This window comes from Artibeus jamaicensis, unplaced genomic scaffold (assembly GCF_021234435.1).
Source record: "Artibeus jamaicensis isolate MK-2021 breed Jamaican fruit bat unplaced genomic scaffold, CSHL_Jam_final contig_387, whole genome shotgun sequence".
Taxonomy (NCBI): domain Eukaryota; kingdom Metazoa; phylum Chordata; class Mammalia; order Chiroptera; family Phyllostomidae; genus Artibeus; species Artibeus jamaicensis.
This window is the reverse complement of record NW_026521812.1, coordinates 42,947,093-42,966,240: the sequence shown is the minus strand read 5'-3', so window position 1 is coordinate 42,966,240 and position 19,148 is coordinate 42,947,093. Positions and strand designations below refer to the sequence as shown.

At 36.6% G+C, this 19,148-nt stretch overlaps 1 protein-coding gene across 4 annotated transcripts in view; it reads left to right on the top strand.

Annotated features, from left to right (window-relative positions):
• The window catches only part of DOP1A (DOP1 leucine zipper like protein A), a 115,244-nt gene that overhangs the window by 70,149 nt on the left and 25,947 nt on the right, over positions 1–19,148 (top strand). For 3 of the 4 annotated variants that reach the window (XM_053664736.1, XM_053664738.1, XM_053664735.1), the window contains exons 14-23: positions 405–1,023; positions 1,408–1,682; positions 2,837–2,989; positions 5,411–5,511; positions 7,117–7,373; positions 8,972–10,961; positions 11,787–11,898; positions 12,012–12,194; positions 14,002–14,127; positions 18,448–18,582. In XM_053664736.1, coding sequence (XP_053520711.1) covers positions 405–1,023; positions 1,408–1,682; positions 2,837–2,989; positions 5,411–5,511; positions 7,117–7,373; positions 8,972–10,961; positions 11,787–11,898; positions 12,012–12,194; positions 14,002–14,127; positions 18,448–18,582 — 3,951 coding nt within the window. The remainder of the gene's footprint in view (positions 1–404; positions 1,024–1,407; positions 1,683–2,836; positions 2,990–5,410; positions 5,512–7,116; positions 7,374–8,971; positions 10,962–11,786; positions 11,899–12,011; positions 12,195–14,001; positions 14,128–18,447; positions 18,583–19,148) is intronic. The other variant, XM_053664737.1, reaches the window with a different exon arrangement.

The following is a 19,148-nucleotide window of genomic DNA, read 5'->3' as shown; positions in this document are numbered from 1 at the left end:
ATTGGGAAAGTTGCATTGTTTAGACACTAGGAAAATGTTTTCATAAAGTAGATCGAATAAATTATTAGTCTTTTGAAAATAAGGATATGGACCTTGGAAGTTTGTATATACATATATTTTACCCTCATGAGCCTCACTTTATGCTATGCATGTAGTGAAAAATAAATATTTAATAAATGACTTTAGTGTATTCATTAGAACCATATCCATATTTCATATTGATTATCATATTAATGGTTTCAAATCAGTTGTAGAAACCATTTTTAGATTCAGCTGAATATGTGGATACAGTTGTGAATAGTAATCTAAAATTGACTTCTCTCCAAATGCGGTCATTTCTGATTTCTCATTCCTAATATATGCATTTAGCTACTCAGCCTTTTGTTCTTTTTAATCACTGCCAGATATCAGCAGTTTCTCTTGACAATCGTACTGAAGTGTTAGAAGATGGAGAAAACCCACCAAGTAGTCAATCATCAGAGAGTGGATTCACTGAGTTTATACAGTATCAGGCAGACCGAACTGATGACATTGACAGAGAACTGAGTGAGGGGCAGGGAGCAGCTGCCATCCCAATTGGTAGCACGTCCTCTGAGACAGAAACAGCTTCCACTGTGGGATCTGAAGAAACCATCGTCCAGCCCCCTTCTGTAGTCCCTCAGGGGACAGCACCCCGAAGTGTGAAGACCGTCCAGAAGACTGCAATGCAGTGCTGCTTGGAGTACGTCCAGCAGTTTCTCACCAGACTTATCCACCTCTACATTGTTCAGAGTAACTCTTTTCCTCAAGCCTTGGCTGCAGAGCACCATGGGGATCTCGGCAGAGAGCAAGGGGACAGGGAGAAATGGGACATGGATTCACATGGAGATGTAAAAGAGAGAAGCATAAGTAAACAAACCACCTCAAAAGAATACCTTTCTGCCTTTCTTGCTGCCTGCCAGCTCTTCCTGGAGTGCTCAAGTTTTCCAGTTTACATTGCTGAGGGAAACCATGCCTCAGAGTTACATTCTGAGTCAGAAACTGGTAAGGTAGTTTCTGTTTTGTTCATATTTAAATGTTTTCTGTGGTATGCTCTTTTTTCAGTAGCGTTCAGATATTAAAAGTGGGATTTTTAAATATATACACATACTACAGTGATTACTACATAATGTGTGATTAATGTACTGTCTTTCAGTATAGGAAAGTAGATTATTTAATGTGGCAAAAGAAAAGTACTTATTTTTAAAAGTTTATGAAATTCTTGTTATTGCTTATTTTTTAGTCTAGGTGAGAAACTATGGTTTTCTTAACAGCTCCAAACCTAAAGGTAGTAAGTAGTGAAGCTTTTTTTTAATTAGATGGGAAGTTAAAAGTATGTGTGAAAGGGTTAGTGTGATGAACGCTGTTGGCTTCCGTCTTTCCTTTCAGACTGGGAGCATGTGCAGCCTCCACTGTGGCTCCAGACGCTGATGAACGCTTGCAACCAAGCAAGTGATTTTAGTGTGCAGAGTGTTGCTATTTCACTAGTCATGGACCTGGTGGGACTGACGCAGTCTGTGGTCATGGTCACGGGGGAAAACATCAACGGTGTGGAACCTGTACAGCCCTTAAGTCCAAACCAGGGAAGAGTGGCTGTGGTTATTAGACCGCCCCTCACGCCAGGCAATCTGAAGTACATAGCTGAGAAGACTGAATTTTTCAAGGTAAATTCTAAATAAATTAATGACTAAGGTGGTACTTGCCCTAGTTTACATAGCAAAAAATTTAAAGATGATAATCAGGCTTAATTGAACCCCTCAGTGTCACGCTGTGTAGACAGATACCACACTTCATCTGTATGGCTTTGCGCAGCTTGTTTCCCGCTTTGTGTGGAGAGAAAAAGATAAGGGTGAGGGGGATATTAAAGTAAATAAAGGACAAATATGACGGCACTAAGTCCAGGGAGGGAATAATTTCAACTTAAAAAAAAGGAAAGCTGACTTATATGGTAAAAAAATTACTTCCAAGTGATGTGGTTGTGGCACTTGTGCTTCATACAACTTAGCTCTCCAAAACCCCCAGGAAGAGGTTTTCTTCCTGTATGTTGTTTGACTGTCATCCATGGTGTGCAGTGACATTTAGAAAAATGCAGTTTGATTTCTGCAATAGTGCAAATGATGCTCTCTACACAGAAAGAACTTCAAGTATATTTGGACTGTATTACATCTTAAGATGGTAGATTTTTTTATACATAAATTTTTTTTAAAATTTTTATCTGATTTCAAGTCATTACATTCTTTCTGATTACTTCCTCCTGCTGGATTAAGGTTGACTTCCCTAACATTGTGGTGGTAAACCCTGAAAATTGTTGAATTTTTAATAATGCTGTAATAGATCATCAGGTGCTGTGTTAACACATGTAGCTCGGAAATAATATCACCTGTTTTATTTGCCTTAAGTAATTCAAGTATTTGGACTATGAATTATATTTCATTTTGCAACATGTCACTGTGAATATTAATGTATTCAATGTGGGATCTATACCCTCCTAAGGATAATGTATTCCAGCATCACTTCACTAGATGTCACTAACCTAGTGAAATGGGTACTTAGTTTGGCTCTGCAGAAAGTGCTTACATGCCAATGTTTAAATAAATATTATTGAAGAACTACAATAAGGGATTCTGATGACCTGAGTGACCGGAACTTGGGAGGGTGAGAGGCGCCCTTTTAAGTGTCCTCCCAGTGGCATAATGAATGTTAAAGGCCTTCAAGGTCTGACCTGCAGCCAGACTCGTATGACCAGTAGGAAATGTTTATTAAAAAGTTTTCATTTATGGTTTTATAATACTGTCACTCTTACATTTTTTTTCGACAGCTCGTAGCTTTAACATTGTGGGACCAGCTGGGAGACAGGACACCTCAGCACCACCAAAAGAGTGTGGAACTGTTTTATCAGTTACATAACTTGGTTCCTTCTTCTAGCATCTGTGAGGATGTTATAAGCCAGCAGTTAACCCATAAAGATAAGGTAAAGTCATCTTTTCTTATCCTGCGTCAGCTCCCCACTCCCATTATACCGAGTGTAATGTATGGAAGCTCTAGGAAAACGATTGCAGCTAGTCTCTGAATAACAGAGAATATAGCTTTGTTCACAGTGGTTTTAGTATCTTTAAAATACATGTTCTGTTCTTCTTAGAGGAAAGTTCTTTACAAAAGCATCAGTAACATGAAAATCATGTTACCCCAAATCAAACACTGGGTTTATTTCTTGGTTCAGGGCACCAGTTATCAGGCATGCTGATTAAAGTTGTTGCTGGACCAAGTTCTTGAGTCATAAAGGAGGAATCAGTGGACCCAGTTGTGATACTGATGGATACATTAACATATGGGAAATGAAATAACATGTTGCACTTATAAGCTATAGAATGCTAATATGTGAGATTATATTATTTTTATTATAGTATATATCCAAAATAAGGATTTGTATTCTAATGTGTAGGAAGTGATACAAAAGTCAGAGTAAAGATGTCTGAGTTATGGGTGAGCCTGAGAAGAAGCTGGAAAAATTATTCTGGTAGATCTCTTCTGGGTAACTTAATGAAGTTTGTGGTCTTCCTGCACCTGCTCTGTAATATAAATTAAAGCTTTTATTGAATATCTTTCAGAAGTGCCCTAATGGAACAAAGCCTCAGTGCTAGTGAGTGGTAATGATTTCTATTCAGATAGGCATTGTGTTGAATAAATGGGACACTTGGCAGGGTGTGCAAGTGGCAAATGAAGGAGTAAATGAGGAAGAATGAAAAGCTTGTTCCCAGGAAAATGTTAAAATTATGTTTAAGCTTCAGTCCATTCTTTCAAAACTGTTCAGAAACAAAAATTTAAATAAAGCCTTGCATTTAATAATTTGTTTTACATTAAGTATAAATTTAGGACAGATTTTATACCTGTTTACCTGCAAAACATTTCATTTGCAAAGACATACTGAGTTCTAAATAAAGATACTGTACATCCATGAAAAAAAGTTAAAATGCCTTTTATTACTTCTTTTGTTTTTACATATGTTTCTGTTGGCTGAGGTACAAACACTGCTTAACAGGAAGGGCATTTATGAAGCCCACAGAAAAAGAGCAACTCATCACTCCTTTTGACCCATCACAAGCAATTTAAACAGTTGCAGTTCGCGGTTCTGAGGGGCTATTACTTGAAGGTTTCTACAAATGCTCAAGAAAAATGATAATTTTTTATATCAAAGTTTCTACTTGATTTACATTAACATGTTATTATCTAATATGAAGTGCTTATCTTTCTAAATAATTTTCTTTTTACATTGTCCTATGCATTGTGATTGTAACACCTGATCCTTTCCAAATAATTGCAAAAGTAGTATAGTATTTTTCTTATAGAAATAATTTTGAGGGGTTTAAATTTTTTAATCTAATAAACCAACTTTGTAAGTGATAGTAAATTAATTTTGGGTTAGTATGAGGAGGGAACCAAAAACCTCCTGGAATTTATTTATAAAAAAATGTATTCTCACAATTTTAAACTTTAGTCACCTTCAAAGTACTGTCCATTTGATGAGATACACCTATTGAGACATTTTTTTCCACAGCTCAAAACATGTTTTTGAACTCATCTATTTTGATGTGTTTAGTATTTCTGCCAATTTTTGTTTCACCTCTTCCACATCAGCAGAACATTTCCCTTTGAGGACATTTTCATTCAAGAAAAAAATAGATCGCTTAGGGTGAGATTGGGAGGTGAGGGTGAGTGGAGCATGGGGTTATGCCATTTTTGGTCAAAAACTGCTAAACACTCAGCACGTGTGGGCAGGCGCACTCATAAATCACCCATCATGAAATGGACAAATGCGTTGAAAGAGTCTTCAAAACAAATTTACTGAAGCCAAATGCAGCCTCTCACAACAACACCAGCTGGTACACTGATACAGATGGGTTCCTAGAACAATCACCTAGTGGGGGGACAGATACTGTACTAAAAGGGGCCTGACCTCCAGAAAATAATTTCTTTTTTCCCCAGGCCCCCGTGTATATAATTTTAAGAGCAAAAGTAAATCCTACAGTATAATAAAACCAATTTTGACTACTAAGCATTTATATTAAAATGAGGAGGACATGCTTCCTATACTCAAGATATAATGATGACTTGCACATTATCAGCTTTTTTCATATAGTAATCTAGTAAATTGATTACCTAGTCTAAACTGAATAATTGTGAGGCAGCATGAGGTGATCCTTTAGGTTTAATATTTTTTATATTCTTAAGTATTTTCTATGTTTCTACTTACCTGAAAAAATAGTTTATTACATTGTGCTTTAGAGTATCATGAACATTGAATATAACTCTCTTAAATAGCTACTTTGATTTTGCCAAAACACTTATCTTCAAATGAGAATAAAGTAATTTAATCTCTTATGTTCCCTCTCAGAAAATAAAGATGGAAGCACATGCAAAGTTTGCAGTTCTTTGGCATCTAACAAGGGACCTCCATATAAATAAGTCTTCATCTTTTGCACGTTCTTTTGACAGGTTGGTTACATTTTATATTCAGATTTTACAGCCAGATATCATAATGTCTCTTTTGTTGACTCCTCAGTTAGTTTGACAGGAGTAGGCAATAGCAATTTTCATGTTTAAAAAAATTTTTTGATCCTCACCCAACAATATGCTTATTGATTTTAGAGAGAGAGGAAGGGAGAGGGAAAGAAACATTGATGTGAGAAAGAAACATCTATCGATTCCCTCCCACACACGCCCTGACTAGGGACTGAACCCGCAACCTAGGTATGCGCCCTGACTGGGAATCTAACCCTCAGCCTTTTGGTGTATGGGTTGGCACTCCAACCAGCTGAGCCACCCAGTCAGAGCATCAATTTATACGTTTTATAAATAAAATTTAAAAAGTATTTAAGAATCTAAGCTATATTGAAATTCATGGCATTTTCATTTATCTGCCAGATTTTCCCTTTCTTGTTTGGCCCTGTCCTTTGATTTGATGACTATTAATCAAGCCCCTGCAACATCGTAGGTTCCATTCCATGTGTCAGGAATACAGCAATAGAGACAGTTTTCTTGAGTCTGTATTCACGTCGAGTGAGATCAGATATAAACAGTAGATTGTATAAGTGTTTCTCTAGCAATTATTCTCAATCTTCTGCCTGAACTGGACTTATTAAAATTTAAAGCTAAATTACTGAATCGCGTCCCATGGTTTCAGAGAACCTATAACTGCCTGAGAATGTGATTGCTATTTGTCTAGCTTACTTAGATGGCTCATTCCCCAAATACGAGATTTGCACTGACTTCCAAGGGGATGCCATGTATAGCTTAATTCATGTATTGGCATCAGATAAAGCAGTCTCACCAGTGTTCAGAGAGGTGGCCACAAATGCAACTGCGCTTAAAGCCCAACTACATGTTATTTCAGCTGGTGTTTTTCAAGCAGTGTCGCTATCTTTAAATGATCTGCTGTTGAACCTCTACTATGAACTAGGCTCCAGGCCCAGGTACTTCACAAATACCCTCTCTAATTTGGTGACCATCTTTCCTCTTGGCACAAGTGAGACAGTGAAGACCCAGAGAAGTTGTGACTTACCCAAGACCACACGTGAGATAAAGTGGATGGCCCAGATTTGAATCTTGGGTGTTCTGATTCCAAACTGTCCCTCCACACCTTCCATGGAAAGTCTTTCCTTGAATTAAGCACATAGTTTAGATTCATAAAGAGAATGGGAGCAGAGGGCATGGATCAGCGTAGAGATAACACTGCCCAGCATTGTAGGGGGTCCAGTATTTGGTGCCAGGAATATATTGCTAAAACAAGACTAGTTTTCTAAGGTTACTTTTTCTATTCTTTACTATTTATCTTATAAGAATATATTGGTGAAATTTCAAGAAACACAAGTACCTACAAAGAGGGAAAAGACTGTTTTCTCCTTCCTATTGTATCTACTGAGGCTATAGGGATTAAGATTATTAGCATGCTGTGGTCAAAAATTATCCTGAAGTGCAGTTAGTTTATAATAGTTAATTCAAAATAAAAAACACAACTTACAGTATTATTAATCTTAGAAAAATTAGAGTGTCGCAATTAAAGCAAGTGTTTTGTTCTTTAATTATCTGTGTTTATTGTAGGTCACTGTTCATCATGTTAGATAGCCTTAACAGTCTCGATGGTTCTACTAGCTCTGTGGGACAAGCCTGGCTGAACCAAGTCCTGCAAAGACATGACATTGCAAGAGTTTTGGAACCATTGCTATTGCTTCTACTTCACCCCAAAACTCAGAGGGTTTCAGTGCAGCGTGTACAAGCAGAACGTTATTGGAATAAGGCACCTTGTTATCCTGGAGAAGAGAGTGACAAGCATTTCATGGAAAATTTTTCATGCAATGGTGAATATCACATGGAACTAGAAAAGCTTTATTTAGAATTAAATAACTAAAATAAAGTGAGAGCTGAACACAGCAGTGGTTGGTGAGAGAATCGAATGAGATTTGCTCCATGGGCTTGTTTCCTCTCCTCTGCGTGCCCTGGCAGTGCCCTGATGGGCCGTATCAGAGTGTGCTTCATCGATGACCGTGTTGGGGGACTTGAATCTTTCTGATCAGTTGACTCTTCTTTCAGGGGAGTAATCAGCATAGCATTTTTCAGAGACAGTCTTCAGTTTTGATGGAAATACATTTAGATTTTTTTCACAATACTGGTCCTGTGGGGCTCTGTAGATACTTCACTAGGAATGTATAGTAAGCTTATAATGTATATTTATATTTCATGAGTCATTTTCCTTATCTGTAAGGTTGGAATCATAACCCACCTCTCAAGTCATGTTTGTGATATATTTAGTGCAGTGACTGGCATAAGTGTTTGATAAATATTGTTATTACTATGAAACCCACACTTTACAAACTATTGAGTGATGTCCTCTATCATACAGCAATAATGGCACTTTATATTACATTATTATATGCTAGGGACTGTCACTTATCATTTGTATCTCTTGACAAATAACCTGTGAGGTCAGGAATAAAACACTGATTTTACCAAGCAGGGAGCTTATTTTTAGAAGGATGTGCTTTCTCGAAGGCTCACTGCTGGTAAGTGATGCAAGCTGGAACTAAACTGTCACCTTTCATGTTTCTCTACCAAGGCTTGGTTCATTTCCCTAGCTTCCTTTTCAGGGCTTTTTCTGAATCTTCTAAGAAAATGTTCTACCCTGCTAATTGCCAGAACTTCTGTGTTATCACTTGACCTACAACGCTTCCCACCTGACTACTGAATTCTGACCTCTCCTCTGAAATCAGTCTCAGACTTACCTGTGGTACCATGATTCTTTCCCTGAAAGTGGTGGATTTCCTTTGTACCACTCATATGCAACTAACCCTCCCACCCTTTCCAAAAGAATGCCGTCAACATAGTATGCTCTCCAAAAAGTACAGAAATAGATGAATGTATTGGTGCTTCCCTACTAATTTTAAGCTCTTTAGAGAGAACAGTGATGTCTTTTCCTTCTCTCACCCTCATTGTCTATTGGTTTAGGGTCTTACTCACACCAGATAATTCATAAATGTTTTTTGAATTTTATTAAAATCAAGGAGATTGTGTTTTTATACTCCCCTTTAGTGTAACTAAAAGGAGGTATCACACAAGAAGGAAAAAAACACAAAGTTTGTAGTGCAGTAGAAAAGGATATCTTATTTGGGGATAAGGGCACATTTTTATATTTCATCAGCGTTAACTGTGCTGTTCAATTTCAGTGCAATTGAATAATAGGCCTTCAGGTGAATTCTGTTTATTAAACTCTAGTTAGTAGTCATCTATATAATTTTCTAACTTAAAGGGTCTAAAATAGTAATACATGATTTTAATAGTAGCATATAAGTGGGTTTTGAAACTAATGATTACAATCTTAAATTCAGTTTATATTTGTACATTTTCATTATTTTAATATATTTTATATTTTTCCTCCTTTACTGTTTTTCTCATACGCCAGTAAGCCAAGTACAACTCATTGCATCTAAAGGAAATGGTGAAAAGCCGCTTACCATGGATGAAATAGAGAACTTTAGTCTCACCGTTAACCCATTAAGTGACAGACTCTCCCTTCTAAGTACCAGCAGTGAGACAATTCCAATGGTTGTCTCTGATTTTGACCTTCCAGACCAACAGATAGAAATACTCCAGAGTTCTGACTCTGGGTGCTCACAGTCCTCTGCTGGAGACAACCTGAGTTATGAAGCCGATCCTGAAAATGTGAATATGCAAGAGGATTCTCAAATGCCAAATGCAGGCTCCCCAGATGATGATGTTCAGCAGGTAGTGTTTGACCTGATATGTAAAGTCGTAAGTGGTCTGGAAGCAGAATCTGCATCTGTAACTTCTCAGTTAGAAATCGAAACTGTCCCTCCAGGGCACAGCGATGTAGATCCTGGCGAGGAGGCAATTAAAAGTGAAGATCAGTCCATTCAGCAGAGTCAGAGCACTTCGCTGAGTAACGAGAGTTCTCAGCTTCTGTCTGTGTCTGCGGAAGGCGGCTGTGAGTGTGTGGCAAATGGAATCTCCAGAAATAGCTCCTCACCTTGTATTTCAGGAACCACACAGACTCTCCATGACTCTTGCATTGCTTCAACAGAAACCAAAGCTAGACAGAGGAGTCACAGTAGTATTCAGTTCAGCTTCAAAGAAAAAGCATCAGAAAAAGTCTCAGAGAAGGAAACAATTGTTAAGGAGTCAGGTAAACAACCAGGGGCAAAACCTAAAGTAAAACTCGCCAGAAAAAAGGATGACGACAAGAAAAAAACATCAAGTGAAAAACTCAAACAAACCAGCGTATTCTTTAGTGATGGTCTTGATTTAGAGAACTGGTATAGCTGTGGAGAGGGAGACATTTCTGAAATTGAGAGTGACATGGGTTCTCCAGGATCACAGAAATCTCCTAATTTCAACATCCATCCTCTCTATCAGCACGTGCTTCTGTATCTCCAGTTGTATGATTCATCAAGGACTCTTTATGCTTTTTCTGCCATCAAAGCCATATTAAAAACTAACCCTGTTGCTTTTGTAAATGCCATTTCAACCACTAGTATAAATAATGTGTATACCCCTCAGTTGTCTCTGCTTCAGAATCTATTGGCCAGACACCGAATTTCTGTTATGGGCAAAGACTTTTATAGTCACATCCCAGTGGACTCAAATCATAACTTTAGGAGTTCTATGTATATAGAAATTCTTATTTCACTCTGCTTATATTACATGCGTAGCCATTACCCAACTCACGTCAAGGTCACTGCACAAGATTTAATAGGCAATCGAAATATGCAGATGATGAGCATAGAAATTTTGACACTTCTCTTTACTGAGCTGGCAAAAGTAATAGAAAGCTCAGCAAAGGGTTTCCCTAGCTTTATCTCTGATATGTTATCTAAGTGCAAAGTTCAGAAAGTAATTCTTCACTGTTTGCTGTCATCCATCTTTAGTGCCCAGAAATGGCACAGTGAAAAAATGGCAGGTAAGAATACGATTGCTGTGGAAGAAGGTTTCTCAGAGGACAGCCTCATCAATTTCTCAGAGGACGAATTTGACAATGGCAGCACACTCCAATCACAGCTTCTCAAAGTCCTTCAGAGGCTCATTGTTCTAGAACACTGGGTAATGATCACCCCTGAAGAAAACGAAACAGGTTTTGATTTTGTTGTATCTGATCTGGAACACATCAGTCCCCACCAGCCCATGACTTCTCTTCAGTATTTGCATGCTCAGCCAATCACATGCCAAGGCATGTTTCTCTGTGCCGTGATACGGGCTCTGCACCAACACTGTGCTTGTAAGATGCACCCGCAATGGATTGGTTTAATCACATCTACTCTGCCTTACATGGGAAGAGTTCTACAGAGAGTGGTGGTTTCTGTGACACTACAGCTTTGCAGAAATTTAGATAATTTAATTCAGCAGTACAAGTATGAAACAGGATTATCTGACAGTAGGTAAGAGCTGATTTTTAACTTTGTTGTCATTGACATTTATCGCATATATGACTGCTTAGCCATCCAGAATGTCAGTCACAATTTGAATAAACAAATTAGTGAATCTCAGAGGTTATAAATAGTATGTTATTTTTTTCACAAAGAAGAAAATTCAGAGTGAGTAAGAGAAACAAAAGAATCAAGATTAGAAAAGAGAAGGGATATTTAAACAGGCCTTTTTCACTCCTAAGGGCTGAAATTAATTATGTTCTTCTTGACTATGCTGGCAAAGTAATAGAAAGCTCACTAAAGGGTTTCTTGGATTTTATCCTGCATGTTATCTAAGTGCAAAATAATTTCACACTAAATTAATTTAAAATGAATTCAAAAAAACAAGAAATGGTATTTCTTGTTTTAGAGGTGAAACTCTTCCTGTATCCCCAGGCCGTGTTTAAAATTACTCTGTCAAATTAGCCGCATGTTCAGTAGACTAGTTTCTGGTTTACCTCCTACAGAGTGTCAGTGACGACGTGTGAAATGTCGGAATAGTGCCTGTGCTATTTAACATTTATGTGCCTGCCTTACACAGGTGCTAGAAATGTAGTGACTAAATTTGTTTATTTTATATAAATTTTTTAACCCCAAAAGCCAGCAGTACATTTAATGTGACTTATTTTATAAACTAGGAGATAAAAGCTTTTAATTTATTCTTTTAGGCATTTATTAATATACTATTTATTGGGCACTTATTGTGTGTCTGCTACATGTGGGACATTTACTATTGGTAAAATATGGACTTTTTTTTCTCAGAACTTATGTTGTTCAAATGAATGCATTTTATTTCAGGCCTCTGTGGATGGCATCAATTATTCCACCAGATATGATTCTCACTCTTTTAGAAGGGATCACAGCCATTATCCATTACTGTTTGTTGGATCCTACTACACAGTACCACCAAGTAAGGCTGCACAAATATTCAACTTTTTTTAAAGACTATAAGATACAGCAAGTCCTCATTTATAAGCCTCAGTAAGCAATGTTCTGTTTTTACCCCCCCCCCCCCTTTAATAGCTCTGGGTCAATGTAGACCAAAGACACTTGTTGGAAGCCCGCAGAGGAATCCTCTCAGTCCTTCATATGATCATGTCCTCTGTGACTCTGCTCTGGAGCATCCTGCAGCAGGCGGATTCTTCGGAGAAGACGACTCTTGCTGCATCTGCATCTGCAACCACTATTAATCTTGGAGCCACAAAGGTTAGAAAGTCACACTTCACCTGCAACTCAAGAGTCTATTTGAGCACTTTCCCAAAGGTTATGTTCAGAATTTATGAATAATTTGGTCATATTTATGGCATTCTAATGGATCAAGTAATTATTAAATTTGTAACTGTTTTTTGAGTTGACATAAAATCCACTTAAAATATACCCAACGTAATGATTTTTTTAAATTAATTTACAGAGTAGTGAAACTGTCCACACAGTCTAATTTTCAAACATGTCTGTCACCACAAACATTCCGAATACTCATTTGCAGTCACTTCCTATTCCTGTCGCTAACCCCAGTCAACCATTAATCTATTTTCTCGATAAGTAGATTTGCTTTTTCTGAGCATTTTGTATAAGTGGAATCATACATTATTTGGTCTTTCATATCTAGCTTCTTTCATGTGACATAATGTTTTTGAGGTTTATTCCTACATGTTAAATTTTGTTCCTCTTTTTAAGGGCAGTTTAAGTTGATATTTTATATGCAAACCCTCCTGGAAAACAATTTAACTATATGTGCAAAGAGCTTTAAAGGTTTTATATATTTTTGGCCTTGTAATGAATTCTAAAGTAATCAAAATTATGCAAATATATTTCCATAAGACGTTTATTATAGCCTTATTTGATGGTAAACAAAGAGAGATCCTAAACAATAAATAAGTTAATGGTTAAAAACTTATCCTTCAATGTTACATTATGCAGCTACTAATAATTATAATTTTGAAGAATTCTTGGTGGAGAAATGCTTTAAAGTTTAATAAAACAGGGATATTACCTCATTGAACAAATAGTATATTTCCAATTATGTAAAATAAATTTCCTGGCAGAAAAAAAGAATACAATTCATTTAATAGTGATTATCTCAGAATAATGGAATTACTTGTTTAAAAAACACTTATATGTATTTTCCAAATTACTTTATATTTAGAAGAAAATTATATGAATTCCTAAGAATATTATGCTTTGTCAGTTGTCAAGTTGACATACCTCTATTGCCTAGACCTCACTTCCCAGATTTGTGATCATGGGAACACATCCGGAAATGGGCAAAGAGGAAGGAAGGGTGAGAATAATGAGAAAATGTCTGAGTACTGCTGTTGGGATTAAACTGTGTGGTTTTTGTTTTGTTCAGTTTCATTTAAATGTAAAACCCCTGTCCCTCCCCCATCTTATTAAAAAAGAATCTACATCAAATGTAATTGAATTTCACTTACAGTTGCTCCTGGAACCACACATGGTGGGGAGGTGCTGATCCCCAGTGCATCTGAAAAATCCGTGTGTAACTTTTGACCTCCCCAGAACTTAAGGTTTCCCTCAGTATCCACTGGGCATTTGGTTCCAGGACCCACCATGGATGTCACAATCTGTGGATGCTCAAGTGCCCTACACACAGTGGCATAGGTCAGTGCGTACAGCCAGCCCTTCACATCCATGCACTCAAAGCCACAGATGGAAACCAATACAGGTATTTATTGGAAAAAAATTGGCATATTAGTGGACCTCACAGTTCAAACCCTTGTTCAAGAGCTAACTGCATTGTGTTTTTCTATTCTTTTATCACATTACTGAGACTCTTGCATTTAGCTGATTGGTTGTTGTCATTTTATAGGGTTTTTTTCCTTTTAGAATTAAAATGACCATGGTCGCTTCTCTTAACATGGTTACAGTTTCCTCTGCTATTATTTAGGTAATAAAACATGTAAGTACTGTAGATTATTCCAAGAAAAACTAAAAGTGCAGTGTAGTTATTAATGCTTACATAATTTTTAATTCACTTCTCATTTGCTTGTTTTAGAACTTGAGACAACAGATCCTTGAATTATTAGGCCCTATTTCAATGAATCATGGTGTTCACTTTATGGCTGCCATTGCATTTGTATGGAATGAAAGAAGACAGAATAAAAACACCAACAGGACCAAGGTATGTATTTAACCATTTTATACTTTTTGTTTTTTTTACTTGGTGAGTATAGTAAGTCCTCATTTAACACTGACAATGGGTTCTTGGAACTGTGGCAAAACAACATGTAATGAAACCAGTTTTACCATAGGCTAATTGATATAAACAAGAGTTAAGTTCCTACAGCATCTCATCAATGTTATAAAGAAATAGCATTGAACAAAATGATGTCATCGAGGACCTATTGTGCAGACTACGTTTCAACTCTTCACTAGTTGCACAAGTCTGGGATGTGGCGTATAGAAATGGGATGTGGTGAAAAGAAACAGTTTGTCTACTGGTTTAGATATGACTTGTTGCCTCAATTTCTTAAATAAGCATAAAATGTACTGTTTCAAGGGGAAAGGCAAATAGTATGATATTAAACTGTAATTGTATTTAAATAGCCATTCAAATACAGTTACAACTGTACCTGTATTTAGATAACCCTGTAATCTAGCAGGGTATATCTTTTAAATGCTAGTTAGCAAGGTACAAAGCAAGGGTATTGAGAAAATTTTTTATCTTCACTAGTTTTTTTTTAAAGATTTTATTTATTTATTTATTGTTAAGGGGAAGGAGAGAAGGAGAGAAACATCAACGTATGGTTGCCTTTAGTGCGACCCCTGCTGGAAACTGGCCTGCAGGGAAGCAACCTGCAACCCAGGAATATGCCCTGACTGGGAATCGAACCGCGATCCTTTGATTCGCAGGCCCGCGCTCTGTCCACTGAGCTACACCAGCCAGGGCTCATCTTCACTAGTTTTTTATTACAATGTGATAGGTAAAATAGTTTTGTTTCTAGATGTAATTTATATATTGGTTTTGATGGGGTTATATCACATTGTAATGAAAATTTTGTTGCTTTGTGATTTTGAAAATTCAGTAACAATATTTTATAGTAAAAATAGTGACTCTATAGAATATTAAGGCTATTGTTTTTACATCCATATAAGTTATATGATTTATGTAACCACAGTTTTCTGATATGCTATTTTTGTGCTGAGTTTACAACACATATACACTGACCTTTCTAAAGTAATAAAAATGAATGTTTCACTTATATGACATTATTTTGCAGGTAAGAATTCACTGGTAGATACCATATTGTACAAAATTGAAATCCTGGGCTATTTAAAAGCAGTCAATTAATATTTGACAAAGGAAGCAAGAATGTACAATGGGGTAAAGAGATTCTATTCAATAATGTGCTGGAAAATTGGATAGATACTTGCAAAAGTAAAATAAAACTAGACCACCTCCTTACATTACATACAAGAATAAACTCAAAATGAACTTTAATGGAGAACTTGAAATCATAAAAATCCTAGAAAATGTAGGCAATAAAATCTTGGATACTTCTCTTACCAAATCTCCTTGGGCAAGGGAAACAAAAAAATGAACAAATGCAACTACATCAAACTAAAAAGTTCTTGCACAGCAAAGTTAGCCATCAAAAGAATGAAAAGACAACCCAGAGAATGGGAGAACATAGTCACCAATGATACACATGATAAAAGGTTAATATGCAAAATTTATAAAGAACTCAGACCCCCCAAAATATAAACAGTCCAACTAAAAACTGGGCAAAGGATCTGAATAGACACTTCTCCAAGGAGGACATACAGATGGCCCATAGACATATGAAAATATGCCCAACATCACTAATCATCAGAGAAATGCAAATTAAAACCACAATGAGATATCACCTCTCACACTTGTTAGAATGGCTACCATCAATAAATCAAAAAACAACAAGTGCTGACAAAGATTTGGAGAAAGGAGAACCCTTTTGCACTGTTGGTAGAAATGCAGATTGATGCAGCCACTGTGGAAATCAGTATGGAGTTACCTCAAAATATTAAAAATGGGTCCTGGCTGGTGTAGCTCAGTGAATTGAGCACAGGCCTGTGAACCAGATGGTCAAAGTTCTATTCCCAGTCAGGGCACATGCCTGGGTTGCAGGCCAGTTCCCAGCAGGGGACATATGAGAGGCAACCATACATTGCTATATTTCTCTCCCTCTCTCCTTCCTTTCCCTTCTAAAGATAAATGAATAAAATCTTTTAAAAATATTAAAAGTGGAACTGCCTTACGACCAAGCAATTTCACTTCTTGGAATATATCCAAAGAAATTCAAAAGAATAAATGCACCCCTATGTTCATTGCTGCATTATTTATGACAGCCAAGATATGGAAGCAACCCAGGTGTCCATCAGTAGATGAGTAGATAAAAAAGCAGTGGTACAAATATATAATGGAATATTATTCAGCCATTAAAAAGACTGAAATCTTGCCATTTGCAACAGCAGGATGGAACTAGAGGGTTTTATGCTAATTGAAATAAGCCAGTCAGAGAAAGACAAATACCATATGATTTCACTCATATGTGAATCCTAAAGAACCATATAAATGAACAAACAAAATGTAAACACTTATAGATACAGATAAGAGACCCATGGTTGCCAGAGGAGAGTAAGTTTGGGGACTGGGTGAAAGATGGTAGGGGGGTTGAGGAGAAAGGGTAAAAAAGGTGAAGGGATTAAGAAGTACAAATTGGTAGTTACAGAATTCACAGGGATGTAAAGTGCAGCATAGGGACTGTAGTCTATAATGTAAGAACTATGAATAGTGTTGGATGGAAACTAGATTTGTTGGGATGAGCATGTAGTAAATTACATAATATCCGATCACTAGGCTGTGCACCTGAAACTGTGAATAGACAAGGATTAACATTCACATGAAAAAAAACTTTTAATATGATAGACAAAGACCAAAAACCTAGATAAGAAAAGTCAAAAGAAATAAAGCAAGTAACAGAGGAACATGTAAACAATAATAATAATGTCCTTCAATAAGTGAAACCATATTGCATCCATGAAATTAGAAAAGACTAGAAGAAAGATCATTGCAAAATTAAAATTTCTTCATGTGTATTAAACTTCGTTGCAGAAGCAAAACAAAGTATAAGGATTGCCAGCAGAAAAGGGTAGGTACCAGAAATAGAATGTAAATTTAAAGATAAAGAAAATTGGGAAAGGAAGATAAGAATATTAGGGAAGTGACATTGGAGATTCAATAGCTTTTTGCAGAAAGAAGTAACAGAAGACAATGAGGGGGGGAGGGATATCAAAGAAATAGTACAAGAAAAGTCCCCTGACAGTCACTGTGAAGAAGAGATCTACACAAATATCGGTATGGATTTCAGCACACTGGATTTAAAGAGAAGATCTGAAAGTTTTCCTATGGGAAGATACTGGTCCTCTTTTTCACTGGAATAATGATAAGACTGGCCAATAGCAACATTGGAAACTGTGATGGGAAAATTACCTTCAACTGTAATTCTATACCCAGCCAAACTGGATATTACTCAGGATCTTTTGAACCATGCAATATCTAAAAAAAAAAATGCCATAAATTCACTTTTTCTCAGCTGCAGGAAGATGCATCTTCACCAGAGGAGGAATAAACCAAGGAGGAAGAAAATAGGAGCTCCAAGTAACAGGGGTTCTGACATAGGAGAAAAGGAAGAGGGATCTCTAGGCTGGCAGTCACAGGAGAGAGACCAAGATGATGCTGTGTAGCACGCCTAGTGGGTACCAAGCAAGGATAGAACAGGAAGACATTGAACAGATGTTTCAAGAAAAAAAGAGTGAAGAAAAGGAGGAGGAAAGGATAGAATATTATTAATTACCTGATACATTTGAATAATTAAAGGAGATATATACTTGCTGGAGCATTTAGGATGAACTTGTGATAGAATAGAGAAAACCAAGCAAGCAAATAAAATCAGTTTATTCTAGGAAAAACAAAAAGTTGTATGAGAAGAGATGCAATAATAGTATAGTGCATATGCTATCATAAACAGGCAAAATTTTGATAAAACTGTTGGGAAGATAGGGGAAAACATCTAAGAGAGTTCAGTTATTGTCTTCTAAAGTAGAAAGTGAGTAGGTAATATCTAAAACTAAAAAATTTTGAAATATAAAAAATAATTGTGCAATACTAAAAATAATTGCTCAGAAATAATAAAAAGAGCTGAAAGTTGAGCTTGGTTGTTTTGGGTATGAAAAGGGATAAAGAACTGAAATTTTTTCTTATCAGGCTTACTCTATGTGATTTTTCTAAAATGATATACATGTACTTATTATTAATAAAAATAAGTAAATTTTTACCTAAAGTATAATTAAGGGACTTGAAAAGTCCTTTATATTAAGATTAGGCCCTAAATACTCACTAAGTTCTGTGACTTCTGTTAAAAGATGTATACACACACTTACATATGTAAATATTGTTACCCAGGTTATTCCTGCAGCCAGTGAAGAGCAGCTTTTACTGGTGGAGCTGGTTCGCTCCATCAGTGTCATGAGAGCAGAAACTGTTATACAGACTGTGAAGGAAGTTTTAAAGCAGCCTCCAGCCATAGCAAAGGACAAGGTAAGAAGAGCTTTTCTTAGCTTTTCTTTACAGTTCTATTTAAAAAATGATGCTGGTAGGTAAGTTTTGATGTCTTGTTTTTTTGTACAGTAGTGTCCTTTTAGTGGAGATTAATGCACTTGGCACTCTCACTGCCATAATAAAAACAATGATCAGTATCTTCAATGACTTACTGTTGAGATTGTGAAAAACACTTAACTGCTCATGTCACTCTACATGTACATCTAAGGCAGTCATGAACCGTGTGACCTAATTCTTAGGGGAGCTTTCTGTGGTCCTCTAAGGGCAGAACACAGAAGCCAGAGCCCAAGGTCTACTCATCTCAGTTGTTGATTACCTCACAGTTTTTTTATTGCTTTCTTTTTAGAATGAATCAATCAATCAATCTCTCTCTCTCTCTGTTTTTTAAAAAAACATTTTCAATTACAGTTTACATTCAGTATTATATTAGTTTCAGGTGTACAGCATAGAGGTTAGACGCTCATATTTTACAAAGTGTTCCCCCTAACATTCCCAGAACCCACCTACCACCATACACAGTTGTTTCAATATTATTGACTATATTC